The following is a 27,702-nucleotide window of genomic DNA, read 5'->3' as shown; positions in this document are numbered from 1 at the left end:
AACGGCTTACTCTTTAGCACTGGCACCATTGGCACTTTCCTTTTACTTAAATGCAGCTAAAATAACAACTTTAAAATTCTAAATAGGATGCTTAATCTATTACTGCGTCTTTTTGCTCGATAGCTAATTATTTAACATGGCAGTCTAATGAGTTAGACTGAATTAATGAGGAGTGACATCAGATAGGATGAAGTGCAAGCCTGTAATGGACTCGTTAAATAGTCGAGATTACCAGTTAAATTTACGGGCATTCACAGAAACCGTCATTCACACCCTCACTCACTCACACACACACACACACACACACCTACACCTACACACACACACACACACACACACACACACACACACACACACACACACACACACAGAGGTAAAACCAGCAAGTGTTTTTAGAGTCCAAGTCATTGCTTAAAATGTCACCCTCCATACTCATCCTTCATCTTCTTTTGAAATACGTCTTATACTTGATGAAATATACTTGAATATATTGAGAGCACATGGACATTATTGTTTTGTTTTGTACATTTGCTATATGCTGTATCATTTCTAATATCTTGAAGCGAAGAGAATTTCTTTCTATTTTACAAACATTGTTCCTTGTTGTTGAGAAAGGCCATTAAATCATTCAACTAAATGAACCTTTCCTCCACCTGATTGGATTAATGCACCACTTGCTGCAACGTCATTGGTCTGTGATTATCATTTTCATTAAAAAAAAAAATAAAAAAAACATGAGCCTGTTCTGGAAATTAATTCAATTAAAGTTATTCATATCTTTTATTTTTGATTATGTGTTGAATACAAAATCTGGTCAGAAAGGATTAAAACGGATTATTCAGCAGTGTCCAGTATTCCGTATCGTCTTAGTCTAAGTACATTCCAGTCTTAAAAAAACTGAATGATGATGGCCTTCAGGACTTTCTTTTTTTTTCCCATTTTTAGTTAAGAACTTTTGATTCTTGTCTAATCTGTTGACAACTTACATCTTCAGGCATTCATTCTTTGTCAACAGTTTACATCAATACTAGCGAACATCACCGTTTAAGTTCTTTTACTTAAACGTGTATGTTACACGGCCAGGAGCCTTCACCTCCATCCATGATAAGGCGTCAGATGAAAAGAAAGTGATGCAAATCTCAGAAATCAACGTATTCATGGCTGAGCGTGAAAACAATATATAATCCACTTCTCTCACTTTCTCACCCACCTCCTGTCGTCGCTGCTTAAACATTAGTCAAGGTGAATTGTTTTCACTGTTCTTGTATATTGACTCGGCAGAGGATTGTGTCTCTGCTAAGAGGGTTTTCCATCGTGTGCTTGTTTTTTGTCCATTAGCATTCAACGTGGGTGAAAATGACTTGACCTTCTCTTGAAGTTTTAATTGAGTCCCTGTGTCTTCCTCTCTCTCGCTCGTTTCTCTGTTTCTCATCAGTACAATAAATGATTGACCTCATCTCATAGAGTGGTGAAAACAGCTGTGATCTCTTTATAATGCCAATGTGATGGATGAACTTATTCGCCGCCGCGTCGGCTCTATTGTCCGTCTTATCTGTTTTTTTGACATTTCACCTTAAGAGAAAGATGTTTTAACAGTGACTAACTTCATTAATGGGTTTGTTAATAATTACTGATTTATTGCGCTCTCTTTTGTCAAATGCGCCCATGGCCCCCTTATCATTAAGGCACCATAATGGAGGTCCATTGCAGTATGGTCCTTAAATAAAAGTCCATTGTGTAACACCAGCCTATAAATACAGAGATGTAAAATACATAAAAGCTGTGGCTGTATATTCACACTGTTGTATTGTAGTTTAAGGCCATAATGGAATGGTATGAGGACACCGAGATATTTGCAAACTCTTATTGGTCCCTTTTTCAAGACTCTGGCACAAGATGCAGATTTGTGGTTTGATATAATTGCTAATTATATTGATACTATTGATTTATGATCAAGTTATGTTTAAAACTTCTGGGTAAAGTGTTAAAGAAGCTCACAAGTAGACATCATCGAAACCCAAAGTCAGATTAGGCCCCTCTGTGATGAATAGATCCAGCCTAAAAAACACACAGAAATGAATAATGAGACAGCCAATAGAGCAATGTATTCCCACTCTATAACTATCACAATGTTAATAGCGACAATATTGTGTAATATAACAATTTTAGAGGACAGCACTCTCCTTCAATCGTCACTATGAACAGAATTCATAAGGACTGATTTTGCACATTGTGACTATGCGAAGGAAATATATTGCGTGGTTGTGACAATATTTTAATGCTGCGTATACATTTGTCACTTTGGCATTTACAAATAGACAGACACACACATACTTCACTGTGCTTGCCCTGCCTCTCATATTGATTTCCCTAAAGGTTGTCTACATCACGATACACATAGAGACACACTTAAAAGCTTTTCTTGCTTTTATATTTTCTTTAAGCTTTTTTTGGAAACCTAATTCCAGGAACTTGTTAGAAAACAGCAGTGTGTTTGAGCACTAACCTGCCTAGTATTTCGTCTCGGTAACAAAATGATATCTTCTCCTATTGCTGGCATTGCTCCCTTCCAAGTTGTTATTCAATGTCACATAAATGCACTTATTTCTCAATTTTCAAAGTGTTCCCTACTGAATATACATGAATCACACAGCATCATCATTAAGCCCTTAAGAGTCAGCTACTGCAACGTAAGCACTGTTATGTACTGGGTCTGTTATGGTTGTGTGGTGTGGAGGACCCAAACGCACGCTCACGCAGCAGCTTTTAAGATTCAAAGTGAGGATCTTTATTTCCCTAACGGATCGGGGAGGAAAAAACAGCAAAGAATAAAACAGACAAAACAATGATCAGAATAGTCCAGCTGATCAGAAGCAAGTCTTCCCTCGCTGGAGCCGGGAGGGCAACTCTAGTCCTTGAAACCAACGGGATCGGTAGAGACCTGGTGTTCCCAACATACAGTAAGGAACCAGACTGGTGACCGGAATGATCTGACAACCCGCCAGGGAATGCCATAGTCCTTAAAACAGCTGGCAGCACTTAGGGCAACAAGCCCCAGCTGAGCCAAAGGAGAGGGGCGTGGTAGTGGGCGGAAACCGGAGGTGGAGACTGTAGACTGACAAAAGCAAAACATTAAGCACATAACAACAAACCAGACAGGAGGGGAACAAAGAGGGGAGCCAACACTAACATCAGACAGGGATCCTAACAGGGTCAACGGATAATATTGTGTGACCTTAATTCACGTCATTTTCTGAAATTCTATAAATCTTTAGCTGTGTGTTTTCATTCTTGTGTTGAAGAAAGGAAATGCAATATTATATCTAATAGTCTATCTGGTACCATACACCTCGGTTTCATATCCATTTTAACCACACGGGCAAATGAGTCAATGTCTGGGACTGAGTGTCTCTGTATCCGTGTTGAAACCCAAACAAATCCAAACCAACACCACCCACCTGTACCTCCAGTTCAGTTAAAATGATATTCATTATTTTTGTGCATCACATTGGCAGAGCTGTTAATAATAAATGGTACAATATTGTGAAATTATCAAAGCAGCGTTAGTGTGAGTGTTGGCTGTGAAGTTCAGGGACCAACTGTCTGACTAAAGCAGCTTTTTTTTTCCTCCCTCTTCTTTTTTGGGGGGGCTGTGTCAAGTGCTTTAAATTGAAGAGAGCCTTCGGGGCATAGATTGAGATGTATCCAGAATTTTAATGTTCCATTTTCAATTGTTTAGTTTAGGGAGAGCTGCCAGGTTCAACGCTGTTTCTCTCTCTAGCTCTCTCTCTCCCTCTCTATCTCTCTGCCTCTCTCTCTCTACACCCCTCGTTAACCAGCTTTCTTTTTTTCTATCATCTGTCTTCCTGTCTTATTTCCCCTCCTTACCAAATCTCTTTCTCTTCCCATTTGTTTTTTTTCTCTTTCTGTTTGGCAAACACACAGACTAATACACACAGTCTCATACGCACAGACTCATATACACAGACTCATACACACAGTGTCATACACACAGTCTCATACACACAGACTCATACACACAGTCTCATACACACAGTCTCATACACACAGACTCATACACACAGTCTCATACACACAGTCTCATACACACAGACTTATACACACAGACTCATACACACAGACTCATACACACAGTCTCATACACACAGTCTCATACACACAGACTCATACACACAGACTCATACACACAGTCTCATACACACAGACTCATACACACAGTCTCATACACACAGTCTCATACACACAGACTCATACACACAGACTCATACACACACTCTCATACACACAGTCTCATACACACAGTCTCATACACACAGACTCATACACACAGACTCATACACACACTCTCATACACACAGACTCATACACACCGTCTCATACACACAGACTCATACACACAGACTCATACACACAGACTCATACACACAGACTCATACACACAGTCTCATACACACAGACTCATACACACAGACTCATACACACAGTCTCATACACACAGTCTCATACACACAGACTCATACACACAGACTAATACACACAGACTCATACACACACTCTCATACACACAGTCTCATACACACAGACTCATACACACAGACTCATACACACAGACTCATACCCACAGTCTCATACACACAGACTCATACACACAGTCTCATACACACAGACTCATACACACAGTCTCATACACACAGACTCATACCCACAGTCTCATACACACAGACTCATACACACAGTCTCATACACACAGACTCATACCCACAGTCTCATACACACAGACTCATACACACAGACTCATACCCATAGTCTCATACACACAGACTCATACACACACTCTCATACACACAGTCTCATACACACAGTCTCATACACACAGTCTCATACACACAGTCTCATACACACAGTCTCATACACACAGTCTCATACACACAGACTCATACACACAGTCTCATACACACAGACTCATACACACAGACTCATACACACAGTCTCATACACACAGTCTCATACGCGCAGACTAATACACACAGTCTCATACACAAAGTCTCATACACACAGACTCATACACACAGACTCATACGCACAGTCTCATACGCACAGTCTCATACGCACAGTCTCATACACACAGTCTCATACACACAGTCTCATACACACAGACTCATACACACAGACTCATACACACAGACTCATACACACAGACTCATACACACAGTCTCATACACACAGTCTCATACGCGCAGATTAATACACACAGTCTCATACACAAAGTCTCATACACACAGACTCATACACACAGACTCATACACACAGTCTCATACACACAGTCTCATACACACAGTCTCATACACACAGTCTCATACACACAGTCTCATACACACAGACTCTAACCAGTGTTCTTTGTATGTGTGTTACAGGAATGTAAGCTCCGCCGGTGAGGAGGCGAGGCGCAGGATGAGGGAGTGTGACGGCCTGACAGATGCTCTTCTCTACGTCATCCAGACCTCTCTGGGCAGCAGCGAGATCGACAGCAAGGTGTGTCTGTGTGCGTGTGTGTGTGTGTGTGTGTGTGTGTGAGAGAGAGACTTTGAACATCTTGGCATCGGTTATGTAACGTGCATGACTGTATAAATGCATTAATTGTCAAGCTTGTCAAGCAGTAAATTCTCAATTTTCAAACTTCAACGTGAAGTTGGGCTGAAAGAGAGAACACGTGTCTTGTTCCCTCAGTTGTAGACACAGACAAACTGATGAATTGTTCTCATTGCAAGTGAGGTGAGAAATAATAAAGTAGTTTTTTTTTAAACTCCTTTCATTACCAGCCACCACATTGAAGATTAATTTTAGTGTTTAAGGAGCGTGCAGTTCCTCAACACATTTTATTCAGGACAAATTACAGCTTTCAAATTCAAAGTGCTGCAGCACTTCTTGCTGCCAGTGTAGTGAGTTGACGGGGTTTATGTTCACTTTTTCTGTTTTTTCCTGTGTGAGAACGCGTTCACGTCGGTGTGGAGTGTGTATTTGTGTTCAGGACACTGTATGTGGGGGCCAGTCAATACTGCACAAACAATGTTGTGGTTAGCTGACTTCTCAAGGTCTTCCTGTCTCCCAGCTTCTCTAAATGGCCATCTTTAATCACTGCTTAACCGCCCACCCTTCTTCACCATCTGAAGGCAGTCACCAGAGGAGTACTGCTGTCGCCTCGGTAACAAAGACTGATTGGCATGTGAACCGGCACATGGTCACTGCGGTAATGGCGATGCACATTAGCCATGTGCTCGTTTTGTACTGCCTCTTTTGATTCATCTTTGCACACGTGCGTATAGGTGGCTGATTAATCCACAGAATACAGTAGAGCTCAAGGAGTCAACAACATATGATTGGTATCTAGAAACACTTTACCTTGTGCAAATTATTTTTAATGCATTTGTAACATCAGTCAAAGCAGAAATTATTTTAGTTTCTTTCTTTTTTTTAAAGTAACGTTAAAACTGATTACCATATACTTGGATAATCAGTTCCAACTTGGTTAGTGCACTCACAAAAACTCCCCGCACCATCACTCACAGCCTTCCTCAGGATTTGCATTTTGGTCATCAAGACAGTCTCCGCTCTTTCCTCTCTCTGCCTTTCATGTTCACAGATCCAGACAGAAATGTGCAAGATCAGAGGAATATCCACTATATGACAATTGTGCTTCATAGTTGATTGTCCCATTAAACACAATCTACAGATTACTGCTATAGTGCTGCAAGGGATTGCATGGATGTGAGGAAGTATATTTAAATAGGTTTCACAGTGTGAACCTGCACACAGCTAAGAGGCCATTAACATAACTGATACAGTCATTTGAAATGATGGTGCAAGACCTAATAGACTAACTCACTATTCTACATACACATCCAATATGATGCTGATTTTTTGTAAATGATATGATGTTGATATTTAACAGCTTGCATTAAATGTGGTTGCTTCTGCAGGGAGAAGTATACTGTAAGTCCATTAATGTATATCATCTAGTGTCCCAGAGAAGTGTTATGGACAAGTATATTCTAAAAGCACAGTGTGGAAAGAAGCACACGGTCATACACACAAAACCTTTTATCAACAGAAATTGCTGTGGTCTTGTATTAGTTTGCTGGTGATTCCTATATATTTATTAATAATGACATTTTTGTTGTAAGGTTACTGCTCGGTAACTGGCCCCCTACCTCTGACCTTCCTAGTACAACGTAATCATTTTGAAACCTAAGTATTTTCGTTCCCTAAAACGTGCAGACCGGGTACGCAATAAATGTGAAAATAACAGATCGAAATATGAAATGTCAAAGTAAATTGTAAATAAAACTCCTCCTACATCATTCTATAATAGCATTTGAATAGAATTTCAGACATGACTGCAGCTCGCTGGAGTGATACATTGTTTTGTTTGTTGCATCTCTTGAGGCTGTTCAATTATACTCCTTAGTTCTTTTTTGTGTTAACCAACGGTCAGACAGAGAGAAGATTGATGATTTGTCTTTGTTAATTTCCACTCTGCTGACTCAATGACTCCCCTTTCTCAGTGATACTAAACACACGCACGCAAGCACACGCACGCAAGTAGTACACGCACGCAGTGAAAGTACACTCTTAAGCATAGACGCCATTCCCTGTAAGAAATAGTTTGCTCTCATGCACACACTCGTGCAGCGGGTTCGCCTCTAAACTTGGTGTTTAATGGGGTGTGATACAATATATTGGGCTTGTCATTTTTCCTCATTTGCTTGAGTTCCTTCTAATCTCATTTCAATGTCAGAGCTAACAAAATACAGAGACATATTACCTGTGAGATTATCTTTTGTCTCTCCCTTCTGTCACTCGCGGTCTCTCTCTGTCTGGCTGGTAGGTGGGGGTTGAAGGCCGATAGTGTAAAAGTGTGAGTGGGCGTTTTTTACCAGCATGCTTTGACTTTACGTTATGCTCTGTTTCCAAGCGAGATGTTTCATTAAATGGCATCAAACGCAAATCTCCCACCTGACCTTTATCACTTTATTCATTTATATCTGTTTTTTCATCTCCTCAACCCTCTCCCTACCTTCTCTTCCTACTAACTCACTGCATCTCTCCCGACTGTATCTCCAGACTGTAGAGAACTGTGTTTGCATCCTGAGGAACCTGTCGTACCGTTTGGCCGCCGAGACATCCCACGGCCAGCAGGGGGGTTTAGAAGAGCTGGACGGCCTGCTTTGCGACGCCAACGGCCGTGACGGAGAGAGCTCTGGCTGCTGGGGCAAGAAGAAGAAGAAAAAGAAGGGAGCCGATCAGGTAAGGACAGAGGTGATGGTGAGGGCAAGGAAACAACTATTAGATACATTGATGGAATGGATAAAGTGAATTAAAAAAATAAAGTATGTGGTACTCTACTAGAGGAACGAACACCAATCTTCCTCATTTGGCGTAGAGATGATGGCTGTGGAGAGCGCAGTCTAACACATCAGTCCAAATTATTTCATAGGTGGTCAATTTTACCCCTTGTGGCTTGTATGCAAGCCTCTCCACTTGTTTATTCTGGATTTTACTTTCATGTAATCCCCATATGCATGGGTGAAAAAAAGAAGACCACTTTCATGATGAAGCAGGAATGTAGTGTGAGTGGTTATAGCAGCCTTCAACAGGGACATGTGTGGTAAATAATAGAAAAGAGGGATGAATATCACACAGCACAGAGTGTTATGCATGCAGAGTTGAAAACCATTGGCTTCTTTTATAATGTGTTGGCTCATAAGCCAATCTTTCACATTTTAGACATTTTATGTATTTGAAATTTGTAACCTAACTTTTCAGGTTAAAAGCTTCATTATTCTTAGTTAAATTTCACTCTTCCCCTTCCCTGCTGTTTGCTCTCTTATGCACTTTTTAAAACTGTTAAAGAAGAGGTGGACTTCTCTCCATGGAAGTCAAAAGCACACATAGTTTTCCAGAACTCTTGAGACTATGTTTTGTGTATGTTAGAATTGTCCATCGACTCAAAACCGAGACACAGACACAGCCCCTACTTGCATTCTTAATACCCAACCATTCTTAGCTGATATTGGAAAACCAAACCAAACCTGAGACCCAGAGCTTTGTTTGTCTTGTTTTATTTCATCCATTATTAGCCATCGAGTCTCTCCAGGCTAATGCAACTCATTGGCTACACTGTGTCTCTTTCTCTCTTTTCAATTGGTGTGTGTATCTTGAAACACATTACACCCATAGGCACAGACCATTTGCACAGACAAAGAGAGAGAGGAGAGAAAAGAAGATAGCAATTCTTAATAAAGTACATTTAAAAAGTTTAACACAACAAAACAAAAAAAAGAACCTGTCTGAATTAAGTGTGATAGTAGAACTCTAGCTATGAGAGAGACGTGTAGTAGTTTGAGGTCACAGTATGAAACAGACACACACACATACAGAGCAATTCTAAGCACCCTCAATCAAGCATACGCTTGAATAAAGAGGCTGCATCAACATTATAATCAATTAAAAAATATATGCCATTATACTAGTACTGCATAATAATTTCCATTCCACATAGCTCTGACCAAACCACCATCACATTCTATGTTTTTGGACTGTCCCTCTCATTTGACAGGATAATTGCTGAAGCAAAAAAAGGCTTTCTAAACCTGGTTGCTCTTTTTTTCCCATGCATCATCCTTTATTTGCCCCAATAGCTTAGTTGGAGCCTGTAGTGTAGAGGTTGATTGGGGTCACTGAGAATGCAATCAGCCTTACTCAGAATGAGAACTTTACGCAACTGAGCAGCTGACCTTTGGTCACAACCAGTGACATCTATATATATGAATCCCACTGCAGTTCTTGGCAAGCCTGGCGCTGTGTAGATGCAGAGACAATTGGTTGAGGTTAGGCCTTGACCTGAAGAAGTTAGGGTCAGGAAAGTCCATTGATCAGGGCATAGGAACTGAACATATCCGGATACTGATACCTCAGCGACCATGTACGCCTGGCCAATCCAAGCGCTTAAATGCTACACAGGACAAGAAACACTGTTGGGATTCATGACGCCCCATGGACCCCACTCACCAACCTGATCATGCAGTGCAACCTATCTTGGTTTTGGTTGCACATGTTATTAAACACACAAATCAGTCCAAACGATAGGATGCTCGGTGGGATGGCCTTGGAAAACAGAAATTACAACCAAGTTGAAATTGATCATTGTATCTTGCTGTTGTAGTTTTATTACCTTTGTGGTTACCTGAACCATCATAGATGCTGTCATTGGAAACTGTTTAGGAAAAGGCACTTTCAAGAAATACTTGGAAGGTGATTGCACGAACCATCTGTCAAAAACATTGGCCAAAGCCAGTTGGGAGAAGAACAAAAACATATTTGCAAATCAAGAGAAGCCTTCAGTGCCATTCTAAGTTCTGTTAATGAGAAAATATTCTCCAGTTCTAATATAACTGATGCTATTGCAGCACATACTCTTTAGGTTTCTACATCTAAAATCTATGATTATGTCCTTTGTTTGTCACATTCACCTCAGGAAAATTGCCAGAACACCATTTAATGTAGTTCCCTAAACCATATCTTCAAAACTATCAAAGGGTAAGTTGTCAGGTTTTAGGTGCCCCACTAAAACTGTATCATATACATATTTAAAAACCTGCTGGGTATGATTCAGAAGAAAATCATTAATCCTTAAAATGAGCCTTGGATTAACCCCAAATTCCACCAGTTTGCTTACCAGCCGGTGGGGTTGGATGGTGTTAGATGCACTGATACATTTTCACAAGACTGTGAGGATCCTCAACCACACACTCTGGCTGGTATGCAAACTGATAAGAATCCAAGAATGGTGAAACTCAGTAAATAGATTTCTTTATACTATCTTCTGAAAGCACTTCATATGTACTGAGGTAAGGGCAACTAGCCACATGTCAGTCACTGCTTTGGGAACAGGTATCAAAGACAGCTTCCCCTAGTCAGGCAATCCTTTGAAAAGGAGATGCAAGTTAATCAACATAAGACTGTAAGACCTTCCAGCCAATGTTATCCGGACCCGAAGTCTTAACTTAAAAACTGTGGGTATTCCTGATGTCACTACCTGGTAAACTTGTGATTACATCAACTTCTTCATCCTGCTGTAGGTCATACTTGAGTCAAATCTACAAAAGAAAATGGATAGTCATAGACTAATACAGAATCATTCAATCACATATATATTATGCATTCAGGTCTATAACATGTGATAATGTGTAGGCCCTGCCAGGCTTTCTTAGCATTTTTGGTTAAAAAGAAATGTCTTGATGATTCTATTCTGTACATCTTTCTTTTCCTCTTTACTGTCTCCTGATTTGATTAGTTCTGAGAGACAGACAGGCACAGACTGAAAGAGAAGGGTGGGAGCGATAAGACTGGATCAGAGAGAGAGAGAGAGAGAGAGACAGACAGACAGGGAAATTATGTCAGGAAGAAACCAGGCAGCAGGGAGAGAGAGATGGATTGAGAAGCTGAGTGGGGGAGAGAGACTCAAGCAGTTAGAGTGTAATGTAGTCTCCTTAATCATTTATTAGAGGTTCAGACAGCAAGGCCAGGGAGCAGCACGGGAGCCTGAACTGGATCTAAACACTCCTAATGGATACTGGAACACACACACTCACACACAAGGTTTTTGTTATCTGGAATATTTTATGGATTTCTGATTTGTTTCAAGATATCAGTTTTTTTTATCTCTTGAAAATTATTCGCCCAAATGTACCTTTAGAAACAACACCAGTATCTTTATCAAATACAAATTGAATTATGTAACATTTAAAATTCAACACATATGGCATCATCTAGTGTTCCCACTTGATAAATAGATAACATTGGTATTCAGCTGTCTGACCAGATAACTTGAATGTGAATCTATTATTTAGTTTACTGGCATTTTCAAGCTGTACAGCTGCAACTTAATACCCTGATCCCCATAGCAGACAATGGGGAGCTCAAGCCGCAGTGAATGTGGCAGCGTTGGTGTTTTTATGATTCTTTACCATGCAGGCAAAACATGATATATGGAAATTCATATTCTTAAGAAAATGTTTTTGTGTATTGAAGAGTGTCTTGTAGTGAGGAAAATAAATTGTTTAAAATGTTTGATACACTTAATCATTGGAACATTTTAGATACACAAATTAACATCATACATTCAGATTTATTATGTAGGATGTCTGTAGGAAACAGAAAGTACCTCTTGTTATACACACTTCAAACTAAATAGATGCCTTTGATTTTATGACTAGAGAATCTATGTATAGACAAAAACATGCACAGTCACACACACACACACACAACAGCACCTCTCTCAAGACGCACACTAGCCTAGTTTACCTTGAGACCAGGGGAGGAGGGAAAGCAGTAGAGCGAGACCGAGAAGGTCGATACGGAGAGGAAAAACTGAGAACTGGAGAGAGAAGAATGGAAATAGAATAATAAATTAGGGAGTGACGGAGGCAAGAAAGAAAGAAAGAAAGAGAGAGAGAAAAGTCGTGGGGGAGGTATAGGAGAAATAATCAACAAGAGAGAAAAGGGGGGCAAGATATTAATGTCAAACAGGAGAGAAAGGAGAGGAAAGAAATAGAAATAAAAGATGAGAGAGAGAATGAGAAAGAGAGTTTGCTGTGGGTTCATGCCTATGGGAAAAAGGGTGTGGGCATGTCACTCAACAAAAAGGTTCAAACATCAAGAGACTCCATTGTACTGGAGGAGAGGGGGAGGATTGAGGTAAAGGGGAATGGAGCATTAGGTTTATTTTTCAAAGCAAATGTAGGAGTGAAACATTCTCTCATAGCCTCTGTTTTCACATGCATCTCTTTCCTTTCCCACCTCTCCCCTCCATTACCAATCTTTCATACAAAGCAGGTTGACAGGGAGCGATTTATTCAGTGTCTCTTTGACTTTTGAAGAGGTCAGAGGGTACTGAAAGGAGATGTAGTAATGCATGCACTTAGACGCACGAGAATACTCATCCACGGGTATCTTTCTTTCATGAATATTGTGGATAAGGAATCGGATGAATTTCCAAAAGCAAAGGGGACAATCGCTAGTTTCAAGTATTTTTTAACACGGCAAGATATGCAGTTTTTGAATGATGGTCCCATTTGGAGTAAAATAGATGATAAAGCAGGGTGTGCTTAAGGGTGTGGCCACCTTGTGATTGACAGGTGTCTGATTTTGTAGTTGGCCGTGTTTTCGTCTTGCAACTTTAACCGTTTCACTGTGTGTTCATGAGCCTTTTTGGTCGTCTTAAAATCAGTTGTACTTAGCTCCACCCTCTAGTGTCACTTCTGGTTGCAAATAACCAAGATGGCGACAATCAAAATGACGACCTAGAGGCTTCAAAACGATAGTCCACAAACCAATGGGTTTACTCGGAAACAAGCCCAAAACAATGTTTTAGCTGACCTCCATTAATATTGGAATATATTTATGTTCTAGTGTAGTTAGCTGATATCCAGGTCAATAATTAGTAACTTGATGCAAGAGATTAGACCGCCAGGGGTTTGCAACTCACCTCGCTGAACATAAATAAAATATGAACTATGACTCCTTTTTCACAGTGGGATGGCGTGGGCCCCTTTCCGGACACAGCACAGCCTCCCAAAGGGGTTCAGATGTTGTGGCACCCCACCATCGTCAAACCCTACCTCACCCTGCTGTCTGAATGCTCCAACCCCGACACCCTTGAGGGAGCAGCCGGCGCTCTGCAGAACCTGGCCGCAGGCAGCTGGAAGGTAACTGCTGGCTTTAAAATGTTTGCCAAACTCTTTGCCCTCTTTATTTGTTCCCTTCGGATTATATTCAGGTAAATATACTGAAAACGACATTCAGGCACTGGTGTTGCAGGTAAACAGGAATCTATAAATGTGTCTATATATACCCATTTAATTTTCCATTAGTATGAAATAAAGAAATAAACAATTAATTCACATTCACAACTACTGTGTGTGAGTGTGTGTGTGTGTGTGTGTACATCAATGTGTTTGTGCACATGTGTGATTTTGTGTGTAGGCTACCGTTTTACAAACTCTCAAAGCTTGTGACCAAAAACTGCTTTGTGCCATTGGAAAACCGTCCTTTCACACACAATGATGTGGCTTGGCTTCTGTTTATTGAAAAGTAATGTGGCATAGATAGATTCCTAGAGAGGGATAGGCATTTTGCAGGATGGGCAAAATATTAATCAGGATGACCTAGTGAAAAGTATGATTTCCATGGCAGGAATATATCCATCATAAAGTTAACGTAGAGTTTAATATCAACAAATACACCAAGACGAAACACAAATTCAACCCTGATCACCTGGTTACAGTTCAGTTCAGGCTTTAAACTAATTCAAAGGCCGATTCGGTTGCAGTACAGAGAATAAACAACTTTAAAACTCAATCAGTTGGAATTATGTTCTATTTGCTCACTACGCCATCCTGCTGACTTTAAAAAAACACAAGCTCATGTTTCACGTGTTCTATAGTATATAATATTGTTTAGTAGCAATGCAATTACTGTCAAACTGTGAAAGGCTCCCTGAACACACCAGGGAATAGAGCCAGGGTTCAACAGCAGCTGACTGATGGAAACAGCTAGATGCTCATAATGTATGAGTCATGCGGTAATATTATAGAAATTGGTGAAAGCAGCTTTATTCTTGAGGGAAGAGTGTATGAGGCTAAAAGGCAGAAAGTGTGAGGGTTTAATCTGGGAATGACCTTGGGAAACTGCGTCAGACATTGTTGGTTGTAAATAGGCTATGTATTCTCAGTCCACAAGGTTATTTTACTTTTGCTGTACATGAAAGCTTAAACCGATTCACTTACAGATGAGGGAGCGCACTGTGGTTGAGAGGGGTGTCTGGTTATGAAAATGCATGTTGGAGTTATGTGTATCTGGTTTTGGTGTTGTGAGTTCCCATTGCTGGTTGAATGGACAGAAAAATTGGAGCTAGGCGGAGATGGAAGAGGAGGCTATAGAAAGTCAAAGGAGAAGGAGGCAGGTAGTCAGGAAATACCATTTTCTATGTTAGGGTCCTGCATGTGTGTGCTTTGCTGTGTCTCCTCTCCTGACTTTGAGAATGGTGCTGGTAACAGTTTCCAAAGAAGCTGTGTTTGCGTACTGCTGTCTCACTCTCCGTGCTGCTCTCTAAGCTCTTGGTTAAGACCATACAGTATATGGTTAATACACTATGATTATTTCCCTGCGAGGGTGAATTATTACCTAAAATAATTTTTTGAACCATAGTTAGCCCTTTTGGTCTTTAAGAAAAACAATTCTGTGTTTTAACCTTAACATACCTTGGATATTCTTTTCAATTCACACTTCACTTATGGATATCTATTCTTGGGGGCTGTTTGGCACAACTTCAGTCTCCTACAGTTGACGGACAAGGTGGAACCACTTTAGCTGTTTTGAGTTGAGTAGTCCATTTAAGCGTACCTTGATAGTTATTGAGGGAGGACAGAGTGGTCTCCAAGTTCAAACCTCTTCTCTATTGTTTCATGTAATTGTCCCTCTTACAGTAGATCACTCCCTCTCATATTGACCCTGGATATAACATCTCCCACTCAACCATCGTGCGTCTTTTTTCCCTTCCTCCTACCGCAACCACTTTATCCCCAATCTGTTGGTCTGTCTGCCTAGTAAAAGAAAGAGAGAAAGAAAGAAAATAGTCATCACGGTGACAATAAGACAATGTAGGAATGAAAATGTGTGAATTGAAAATAACCGATTACACAGGCATGGTGAGTTCCTCGTAAGGTAACCAAACAAGTTTCACAAGCAAAGTGGAAGATAGTTGTTGTATTGTTGCCATGCTCGCTGTCTTTTGTTTACCATGCTGTGTGGATATAATTGTAATTGCTGTTGCCTAGTAAAACCTAGGTTTTAAAAATAGAAAGTTTCTTTACTTTTTGAATTGTAACAATGCTGTAAATTGTCACAAAACTTCCACAATCTTCCTGTTTCATTTCCTCCACAAATACACAATGGGATTGTTTTTTGTATACTTTTGCCAGGCTACTATTCATGCGATACAATGTTTGTTATCTAACTTCTCCCTTCTCCTTGATTTCTCCCTGTCAGTGGTCGGTGTACATCCGGGCTGCTGTACGTAAGGAGAAAGGCCTTCCGATCCTGGTGGAGTTACTGAGGATAGACAATGACAAGGTGGTGTGTGCCGTGGCCACCGCTCTCAGAAATATGGCCCTAGACATCAGGAACAAGGAGCTCATTGGTGAGTATTGAAAAACACTTGTCCAATAATAATTATATTTGTTGGTGAAACATCCCCCCAACTGTTACCCGAAATCATTGACGGGATCACTGTCATTTTAAATCTTGATAAAATTACATGAATTTGGACTGTAATGCTCAGTTGTGGTCTCTGTTGTAGGTTTCTAAAGAGCAAACTGAAATCCATTGACATCTCTAATTGCATTCCCTCGTAGCCGTTCCACTTTGGTCCGTTTCTAACGCATTGCTCTTGTTTTTGGTATGTAAGCTTGTGTTCAAGTGACGTGAGACAAGGGTGCAGAGCAGTTGCTCCAATTAGAAGTGATTCAACACTAAGGCCAGCCTGTAGTCACCTCACAATAACTTAGTATGACGGCTCACCTGGCTTCTTCCACCATGCTAGCTAGGTGGACAACTTTGCAGCCGAAGGATTTTGACACTGATTTAGACCATTTATTGGCAATCACAAACTAGGATCAAGTCTACACAATGATTTGAACCTCAACATCAGGCTTTATATGTGATATTATAGTCTGATAGTTGCGGGACTACTGAGATAGTTCTCTTTTTTTCTTTTTTGATTATTGAATGACGCCATGTGTTATAATTTGATAAAAGGGCCAAGTTGTGTTTGTTCTGAGAAAAATAGGCTAATAAGGAAAGTCATCTAGAATAAATGAAATAAACTGGTAGAACAAATGAAGTTAAGAGAGGAAGTCTGAAAGGAGTGGAAGATAGATATTGCAGAAGACGATATAATCAAATCAAAGGGTTGCATTGGGCTTTGAAAAGCAAGTGTGGGGCTAACTGACTGGCAGCATCACCACATCTAGGGACTAGGGATCACTGGTTAACCTAACACAATAAGACACTTGTGTAGCGTGTGTTTGTGTGCGGTGGAGTGTTTCTGTCTGTGTCTAAAAATCTGTTTGAGTTTGTGTGTGTATGGGTGTGTGTTGCAGCACCCTTTTTGTCTGTGGTTTCTCTGAGTTTCTCGGCTTCCTGGTGGGCTCAGTGGTTTCTATAGCAACCCTGCTACCCTCAGTCTCAGGCGAGGGCTTCTGGAGCCTCTCTGGGTCGTTGCCAGAGTGTTGTAAGGACAACGAGAAAGGCTGCCGGCAAAGCTCAATACGCCCATACAGTGATGGTCTGCCTGGCACAAGCTGCCGATTAAAGGATAATTGAGGTCTTTGCTGAAAGACAGGATTTGATTGGCTTTAGGCTTTTGGTTCTTGTTTGTTTGTTTGTTTGTTTGTTTGTTTGTTTTTCTTCAATGCACCTTCTGTTGAATATGAAGTTAGGTGGTTGAGAAATCCTCACAGGTGCATTCATTTATTTTTGTAAGCCCCACGCTGGCGGGAGCCATACCTGGAGGCATTTTGTTTTTTGGTTGTACGTCTATCCTTCTCGTGAAGCACAATATCTCAAAAATGCTGGAGCAAATTTTGCACAAATGTCCACCTGGACTGTGACCTCACATAACACCTTTTTACATAACTCAAGAATGTATACGCTAATCTTGACAATTTTACACAAATATCTGAACTTGGCTGGTTTGCGGAGGCATGCAACTGCAAGGCGGTAATTTGAGTTATCTTTAAAAGATTGGCAAGAACCTTTGCATGTCATCCTTCGTATTGCTTTTCATATCCACTCTAAATGTAATATGCAACTTCCAGACATTAGATGATAAAATATGGAGTCGGGACTCTTTTAAATGCACTTAGTAGTATATTAGTGATTCCCGCCATCAACCAGGTAGAGTTTATTAATGTGAATTTTTTGACAATATTGGTGTCATTAGGGTATTGCAATATTATTTGGGAAAAACGTTTCAGCTGCCTTACCATTAAGTATCACTAAGTGTGTAAGTTCTTACATTGTTATGAATTACTCATTTGAATACAATTAAAGTAAAAGTCCAAATACTGACATCATGTGATCAAATGTCTTGCACTAAAAATCATTACCTTGTTTTTGTTTAAAATATTAGAGATAGTTGGTCAATTTTAACTTTTAAAGTCTTTATTTTTAAACCCTATTTAAGATAAATAGGATAGTTTTTGGAAAGAGAGTTAGACACTGTAATGCATCTTCTCCTCATATAGAGGAAGGCAAGAAAAACACACAAGCATGATTTAGTAATGTAATTACAAACAAATTCACAGGGAACATCAATTCAAAGGCTTTACTTATTCAGCTGCAGGATATTATTGTTTTAGACCTCCGTGATTAGCTCTCAGTGTTATTTCTGAGACTCAAGACACAGAAAATATTACAGAGATAGGCAAATTAAGATACTGTATGAAATAGAAAGAGAGATAATTAGGGCATTGCAGATCATTCTAATGTAGCAATCAGGGACGTGCAGACAGATTTGATTAAAATAGATACACTGCTGGAAAAAAACTGAGATCATGAGAGAGATTGTTGTGATTTTGACAGTCATGCAGTTAACATAACACATATTATTAACTGGCTATTGTAGTGAATAAGTTACTGTGACACAAAGTTCTCGGTTCAGTTTGGTTCAAATATTCAAAAACCAGATGCACTAAAGCTTCCTTAAGCCATTTGAGCGTGCAGTGGCAGCAAGTCTCTTAAACTGGCCAATCATTTGTCACATTCTTTCTGTTGCCAAACATTGTTCACTCCTCATGTGAAATGTTTGGTTTTGATTCCCTGCCTTTTTGCCCCACTTTTTGCCCCGCTGTGATTAGTTTCTCATTTACACCCTCCTTCCCTCGTGCATTTATCTGTATGTTTTCCACTCATCATTGCCAGTTCGTCTTCATATCTTGTGCTTCGAGTCCCAGTCTGTGTTTTTCGATTTTTTTTTTTGTTTTAGCGTGTCCTGTGTTTTGGAGGCATCTGCTCTCTGCCAACTGCTTCCTGCTACCTGTCTGCCATAACCTGCTTTCCCTTGGACTCTCAGTTTGTAAGCCGTTTTCAACCATAAATCACTGAACTTTTCCTGCTGTCTTCCCATCAATCCAGCCTGAGACTGTTACTGTATGCCATTACTTGCTTGAACATTCAAATTGCAGCCCTGGTTTGATTTCCCAACAAATGGAGAAAAAAAAGGATATCTAGATGTTTCGTTTCCCCATACACTCTGAAAATTGTGTCTCTTTTTTAGTTTATATATGAACCAACACTGTTGTGGTTTTCATAATAATAAATAAATAATTATCTTAAAGCAGATGGAAACTGCACAGAGCTGCAGGATGGTTTTGTTGATTCAGGGAATAAGACAGTGATGGCAACCTGGCTTTGTTTAACCATCAGACATTATTACGATCTCATCAAATTGATCAGTATCATTGGAATAAATCATCAGTTTACATTCAAAAACAGCTGGCACATCAACTTCTCTTCCTAAGTGTCGAGACATCCACGTGGTAAATGAACCAGAAAGCAGCAGTCAGAGTTAATGACACACAATGTCACAGAAAGCCTCAGCAATGAAGAGGGAAAATGGAGAGCGGAGAAGAAAAGTGAGAGGGATCAGTCAGGGTTGAGCCTTTGCTCTTGGCAAGGTGTAAATTTGATACATGTCGAATGAAAAGAGGTATAGGCCAGGCACTCCTAAGAGACGAGCCCCATTTGGCCCATGTTCACAAGCTTCATTCACCACAGTGACTCTGAGTCTAACACATTTTTCTTTACACCATGCACTCCTGCAAAACAACCGTATAACCATGAGAAACAAAGCAATTTCACAAAGCAGTTTGTGGATCTTTGTCAAATCCAATTTCCACCTAATTGTAATACCATTTTGCATGGCTAATCTACAGTAAATCACCGCTTTCTAAAAATGAAAAAAAAACAAATCTTCATGCTGTAGTGTGTCATAAGCTGTTAGTGTCGGTGAGTTTGGCAGCATCAGCATGGGGGAATGGTAGATTGCTCAGCAGAGTGAGAGGAGATGAGAATCATCTTTCGCACACAATAACCTCAGAGTGTCAAATCCTCTGGAAATGCACTGGATGGCAGTGAGATAGGGAAGAGGGAAGGAGCAAGAGAGGTACACGGCTAGAGAAGGAAAGAGGAAAGGAGAGGCCAAGTCAGGCTCGGCAGACTGAATAAGGGTGGCAGATGAAACTGAAGAGTGAGTTGAAGACCTACTGTAACCACATATGTTATACTCCAATCCCTCTTTAATGGGATTTAGTGGCATATTGATGTCACTGAGAATCATTCCTCTCACCTGTCAATGTTTTTGTCTCTCCTGATTTCACATTGTAGCAATAAATGAGTCCCATTCACTGCCACACCGTCTGTCAGCACAATTCTTCCCCATTTACTTATATATGTAATTTAACACACATGAATTGGGAACAGCACTGGGGTGACAAAAAGACACTGTATGTGTTCAAACACAGCACCCATTCACTAAAGGCTCTCATAAACACATGCGGTGCCTGCAACCAAATCCAAGCCAAAATTACTGTTTAATGCAAAAGTGATTAATTACAAATCTCTATTAATTTAAGACAGTTAATGAATTAATGTAATGTTTTGTATGATGTGACTCACTCCAACTGTTACATCTAATTGAGTTTCTGGATTCCGCAGTTAGGGTTTAATTTAAATCCCAAACATGTAATCCTAATGGGAAGTCCTACAGTATACTGGGGATTGCATTGCATATGTAATATATAATAATACAAAGTTGGATGTGAAAGCTTTCGTAGTTACTTTATAAAAGTATTGATTTCATGAAATATTGTTTCAGGTTATTTTAGTGTCTCAAAGTCAATCGACAAATCAATGATTAGGGAATCAAAGCATTGAGACTTTTAATCATTAGTAATATTCACTCAAGAAGAGTCACAGATACATGTTTATCTTGACACACATTAAGAAAATCTAACTAGTCACCTTCTAAATACAAGATATGCTGGCTATCTTCCTGCATTTGGACAACAGCAATTAACCTCCGACATCAAACAAAGCTCGCTCAATGGTTTACTTGAAGATGGCTCAGAACCGACTCTTTCATGTGAAACCAGGGGCGCTTGTTAGTACGCATGTCGAAGTCTGATCAGGATGTTCTCTCGTGTGATATATGTAGAAGCTCCCCAGTTCTGTTTGCAGCACATCAAATAATGAAAACGCTTTTATTCTGATTACTTACTTCCTGGTTGCAGAAGACATTGTGACTCTTTATTTGACTGGAGTAACACTATCAGTACTCATGATCACTTTTTCTGAAATGATGAATAAAGATGAAATCAAAAGCAAAATGTGAAAACAAAAGGACTCCTCCACTTCCACCTTCTCTCCTTTCTTCTTCTCTTTCTCACCCCTCTCAAGCTGTTTCTTTGTCTTCTTCTCTGGTCACAATTCACTTCCTATTGGATTACGCCTCTCCTTCCACCCTTCTCTTATTCACTTTACAATGTTGTGCCCACCTTATTGTCCACGACATGAATAGTATCCCCCTTTTTTCTCCATCTCATTCTGCTTCTTTGTTTCTTTCCCTGCCTCCTTCTCCACCTCTCATCCCTTCATGCCACACCCACCCCTCCCTCTCCGTCTCCTCTCCGTGTCGTTTCAGACATGAGCTCATACCGCCTCTCCTTCCCTCTCACGCCGTCTCTCGCTCTTTGTGTCTCGCATTGATGACATCAGTGCTGGAGAGTGTTACTGTGGAAACTGAACTACTGCGCCACATAGATGTCACTAATGGCATGATTGCAAATGGGTGTGTATGCGTGAGGTTGACCCTGTTAACACCTGGGGTGGGTTAATCTAATAATCACGTACGGTTCTTTTTGCAAAGACCAATTTAGATGTGTTTTTTAAAACAGGAGGGAAAATAAATTAAAAGAAGGAGAATAAATCAAAGCAATGCAGACCGGCTCTATTACTTGGCATGTTCTAAAACAGATCAGTTTGATGCACTGTGGGCTTTTTTCGAGAAAACTCCAGACTCGGCGGACCATTTCTTGCGGTAGCCGTGAGGCTCATAAGTATCCTCACAGCTAGAGTGCATCACACCAGGTGGCAGGTTTCAACCTGTTTGTGCATATTCAACATTTTCAAAATGGAGAACGTTGAGGAGCTTTGAGAATGTCTGTTTGCCGTGATGTTTCAGCTCATGTCCTTGCGACCATCTTTGCGGAAAATATAACTGACAGTTGCTTACGCGATTCAAGACCCAACTAGAGATGATAAAATGGTGTAACAACAGGTAGAGCCGTGGTGTTGATGACGCATATTCCTGTTATGTGCATGATGTCGGGGACACATCAGGACGCATTAGTGCTCACACTACAAAAAGTGCGTAGTCCACACCAAATATTATCAGAGCACCAGAGAATGTCCATTTTGTGTCTTCCTCGCCCGTGCCAGTTTTTGCACATTTTGCAGTCCCTGTAAACAGATTACTCTGTGGTGGGCTTGAACAACTTTGGAAGGCTAGCAGGCACAAAGACATAGTGGCCTAGTCCACTGACTCACACAAAGTTGACACACTTCTCAGTCCCTGTTTCAGTGGTATTTTACCAAACTTCTGTGTCGCCTTCAGAACAAATCTCTTGTGTGTGATGGTCTGGCATGTCTTTTATCAGCACACTTTGTTCTCTCATGGCATCATCTGTCCTCCACTGTGCCAGGCTGGGAGTGCGACAGACATAGAAATAGAAATTGAGAGCAATAAAGAGAAATAGAGAGAGGGAAAGAAAGAGCTGTCATGAGATACATACGTTTTTTTTTGGTCTGACTGCTGTCCCCTCCCCGCCCCCCCCCCCGAATCTGACTCTTGTTCAGGTGATCTTGGGAGGTCAACGGATACATACAATGTCTCTGTTTTTTTTTTTTTTTCCAAAAATCTTTGACATTTTCAAAATTGTGTCCATGTGATTTTATTCCAGAAAATGTATCCACTTGTCAGGACCCAGCTAGTCATCATTGAGAAGCTGTACAGTGTAACTTTATCCAGCCCCATGCTCATTCATTGTCCCTCTGAGTGTGTGCATGAATAGAGGAAGTGTGGTGTGTGTATTCCCAAGCCGGCATCTTCTCCTCCATGACAGTAAAATGTCTTTAATAAAGCCAAAAGTTCTCTCACAGGGGGAGGGGGGTGATGGGGAGCCCCGCCTTTCCTCCCTCTCTTTCTCTCTTTCTTGCTGAAAACCTATCACCCATAGACATCAAAGAGGAAAACAGAGGGCGAGATACAACTGGTGTGAAAAGCACCAAACACAACAAGGCAGAATATTTTATGACTGCATGCCAGTTACAATTTACCTCCATTTCTGGTCTGCTTAAACCTGCTGTGTTTCATATGTTTGTACTCTCCTCTGCATTATTTATTAATTTACGTATTTATTTATTCATAAGATAAAAGGAATACACCTCACATTGCCTTTGCAGGTCATTCACATCTATTTTAGCTTTATGAGGATGTTGATAATTGATGACTGCAGGGGTGTGTGTGTGTGTGTTTATGTGTGTGCGTGTGTGTGTGTGTGTGTGTGTGTGTGTGTGTGTGTTTGTGTGTGTATGTGTGTGTGTGTGTGTGTGTGTGTATGTGTGCGTGTGCAGTATGTTAGTAATATTCCTACTTCTTTTTGGCTGCTCTCCAAATGAGTCCATGATCCAGAATTCATTAAAATACATTTTTGTTTGTTGATATAATTCTGGTTTATAGTCTTAAACTATTTGAGCTCTCTCAGAGGCTGACACACAAGGACCATAATTTTCATGTTTTTAATGAAGAAATATTCCCACAGAACAGAATCCACACCCCTCTTGCTGTGAATCTGGTGCCCCCTGTTGATCGTGTGATGTACTACTGATTAAATTACCCCCAGGAAACTCACACAGATCACACAGAGGCGCTGAAGCACTCGTTTTGCTACTGAATATTTGATTGGCAGCATTGGCTCATTGGTATTATACATTATCCAGTTAATATTTAGCACATATCAAATCAACTCATTGTGCGAACAATATTTTAAGTGCTTGACCTGTTAAGACAAAGGTAGTTTGCACACAGGATATTCACCTTAATATCTGTAATGTGCATGATTCTGAAAGTGATCAGATTAGTCCGTTAAGAAAGCAGTTGTCACATTCTCAATTTCTTTTCTCACAACTTAAAACAGATTTCACAGCTGCAGTTTAAACGTTTGTCATGCCTTTTCCCATTGTACGTTGGCTTTAATTCAGCCTAAAACACACTCATATGACACAGAAAGGCTTTAGAGACCTACATTAGATGAAAGCTTTCTGTCTCAGTAAGAGTACAGCAGCCCATAGACGGGACCTCAACCCAGTCACTGATAACCTTTATTCTCAGACGGTTGGACGGTTGCACGCCACAGCCAATCAAGCTGTTTCATCTTTGCCCACATCTCCCTGAGACAATTACCTCCAATTTTACTTTGATAACACTCTCCCTTCTCCGTCAGTAAACAATCAAATCACTCGATTGTTGAGGGTAATTGGATCTCTTTAAATCAAATCAGCCATTATGGCCCCGATGAAGCATGGCCTGCTCGGCGGAAGTTAGCGACACATGAGGGGATGCAGCACAGGAATACATTACCAGCTCTGCAGGTGAAGAGGGGTATATTGGAGGAGCTGTGTAATACAGGTTTATTAGACTGTTCGGTGATCAGCACAAGGCTTGTTTCTGTCCTTGAGGACATGTTCCAGGTGTAGCCTACATTTCATTGAAATAAAATGAGGGGAGATTGCACTCCAGCATGTGGAGGTGTAAGTGTGTCACAGTAAGACTTTAGAGGAGAAGGAGTCGCCACCCACATATAAAAAATCCATTTGAATTTGCTCTACGACTCTTTTATTCCTTTCCTTCATGCATCACTACCGATGACCACTGAGGTTACAGGAATAGTTCTTACATGAGGTTCTTGGCTTTCTTGTAGCTTGGCTTCTGGTTGTATGTCCTACACAGTATACTGATTGGTTCTACTTTCTATACAGCTGTACTCATTCTAACAAATTCAGATCATTCACCAACTAAATAGCGAAAACTTAAATGTGTTCTTGAGAGAAAGAAAATGTATATATTTAGTAGTAATTAAAATTTAAAAAAATGTCTTCATCGGGGTAATGAGAACATTAAAAGAGTTAGCTTTTAAAATGTGTTGAATGTTGCATTGACATTAGGAAAGTACAGCAACTCCCTCTCGTTTATATGAATCTATAATTTATCAATACGCTTCTTGCAGGCTCTAGTATCATAGATGTTGGAAAGAGGCCACATTTCATTTGACAAGTGGTGTCTGTACACAGCTTTGGTTTAGTTTACTTAAGTTTGGCCGTTGCTATTTATATTTGTATTTAGTATTCATATTTAAAACTCTAAAAACCCCAAGAGACAAAAAAATGACATTGCAAAGGGAAGATTAGAAAAAATTCTCAAGTGTTTTACAAAAACATCTAACATCAAGACAAACCCCCCAAAATATCCCCAAAACAAAACAAACAACCAGGAAGTCAGATAATGAGCAACGTGTATTTCCGTACGAGATGTGTGTTGGGGGTGCATGCATTGCTGTATGTGTGTGCATTGTCAAGGTGATGTGTGTGTGTGTGTGTTTGTGTGTGAACCTTTCAGTCATGCTTCTTAGTACTCAGTGATTATCAGTCTTCCTCTAACAAGGTGTGTTATTAAAAGGGTTGGAAATAACAAAGGCCTCTCCGTTTCATTCTTCAGCTATCAAGGCGTTTCACATTGCATTCGTCTCAGCAAACGCTAATGTGTATGCAGGCTAATTCTGCTCTTACTTTATTTGGTTTCTGTGTCCTTCCGTCATTCCTTTTGTTCCTCTTTTTCCTCTTTCCAAGCTCTCAAACATGGCTGACTACTATCCTGTTTCCTCCTCCTCCTTCAACCTTGCTTCCTCTCTCTCCTGCCATATCATCTTCTCTGTTAAGCACTTGCCCCTTGTGTGTACAATGTGATGACGTTGCGGAGACTGATAGGGATATGCATGCACACACCTGTGTAGACACACACACACACACACACACACACACAGGCGCAAGCATATTTCAGGGAAATGCTGACAGCAGTTTATCAGAACATCTGCCTGTAAGCATAAAATACTACAAATAGATAAAATAGGATGCCTCCAAATATTTTTTTAATTGTTGTGTATACTCTTCAACCACCTTTTATTATTACTTACTTAAATTAGACACGTTATCAGTTAGTCACTCAATCATTCAATTGTCTGGCAGTCAGTCAGAAAATAAGCTAGTCGGTAAATAGCTCATGCAGCAAGTCAGTAAATAATTCACTCACTCCGAAATTAGTCTGATCATTAAATCAAGAAAGAAAGTAAATTAATCGGTCAGTCATCAGCCAGTAAATCAATCAGGAAAAAAAGTCAGTCAAATAATGAGTCTTCCTCTTAGGATGCAGTTTAATTTTGTCCTCTCAGCCAAAAGACAATGACCGCTTAACCTCTGTTCAGCCTGCAAGCCCGAGATAACACTTGGCCAATTAACTCCCAACTCTATCCTTATGGAAAGAGTTAGCATCAGTGTGTGTGTGTGAGAGAGGTTGTGCATGTCTGTGTGTGCATGCATATATGTTGAAACCTCCACGTGTCTTCATGAGTGTGCCTTTGTCTGACAACAAGGGCATATGTATAATCATGCATTGTGTGTGCGTGTTTGTGTGTGTGTGTGTGTGTGTGTGTGTGTGTGTGTGTGTGTGTGTTCCCTTACTCCATGAAGGTTGATTAGAGGAAGAATTGGGGAAATACTGAAAAATATTGAAAATGTGAAGAAACAAATCTTTCACCCACAAGGATGTTTTGGTCTTACTTTTATATATTTTAAACTCCCAGTGAAATCCATAGCAATGTTTCACTTTAAGGTGATACAACAGTGGATTCAACACTCCGGTCTCTATCTACTTTATCTGATCCAGCACTGTGTGTGTAAAATGACTCACAGTGGACAGTTCTTCAGTGTTTTGTACACACTCAAACTCACATGCACTCTCACTGTTTTAAATGGCATGCTTCAACATGCCTCATAGATTGCAGACTGACTAATTTGTGTGAAGATGCAAGGTTGATTTAAGTGTACCTTCTTGATGTGCACAGGGTAAGAAGGCTCGTCCTTGTGGGACTATTGAGAGGATTTTGTTGGCTCATTATTCAACAATCACATCTGCATCCAAGTTGATGGTTCTCTACCTGGAACATGCCCTGTGGGTTTCGTCCCAGGGGGCTCAAGATGATTCAAGTGTAATTGACAGGTTTTATGACCGGCCAGGGCATTTCTTACCCCTTGACTGCTGCTTATGTTTGATGAATCTCCACACAGCACCTTAGTCAGCACAATCGTTTCTTCTCTTTCCTCTCATCTCTTCAATTCCTCTCCTGTCTTCCATTCCTCTGCTCATCACCTATTTGCCCTGATCTCTCCTTT

General features: G+C 40.3%; 1 protein-coding gene across 1 annotated transcript in view; it reads left to right on the top strand.

The window, feature by feature from the left end:
* Positions 1-27,702, top strand: part of ctnnd2a (catenin (cadherin-associated protein), delta 2a) — a 192,811-nt gene that overhangs the window by 146,217 nt on the left and 18,892 nt on the right. The window contains exons 16-19 of the mRNA XM_034560079.1: positions 5,436-5,553; positions 8,143-8,325; positions 13,614-13,787; positions 16,129-16,279. Of these exons, the coding sequence (XP_034415970.1) occupies positions 5,436-5,553; positions 8,143-8,325; positions 13,614-13,787; positions 16,129-16,279 (626 nt within the window). The remainder of the gene's footprint in view (positions 1-5,435; positions 5,554-8,142; positions 8,326-13,613; positions 13,788-16,128; positions 16,280-27,702) is intronic.

Source organism: Cyclopterus lumpus, chromosome 20 (genome assembly GCF_009769545.1).
Source record: "Cyclopterus lumpus isolate fCycLum1 chromosome 20, fCycLum1.pri, whole genome shotgun sequence".
Classification (NCBI taxonomy): Eukaryota; Metazoa; Chordata; class Actinopteri; order Perciformes; family Cyclopteridae; genus Cyclopterus; species Cyclopterus lumpus.
The sequence above is the reverse complement of the archived record's forward strand: the minus strand, read 5'-3'. Positions and strand labels throughout refer to the sequence as shown.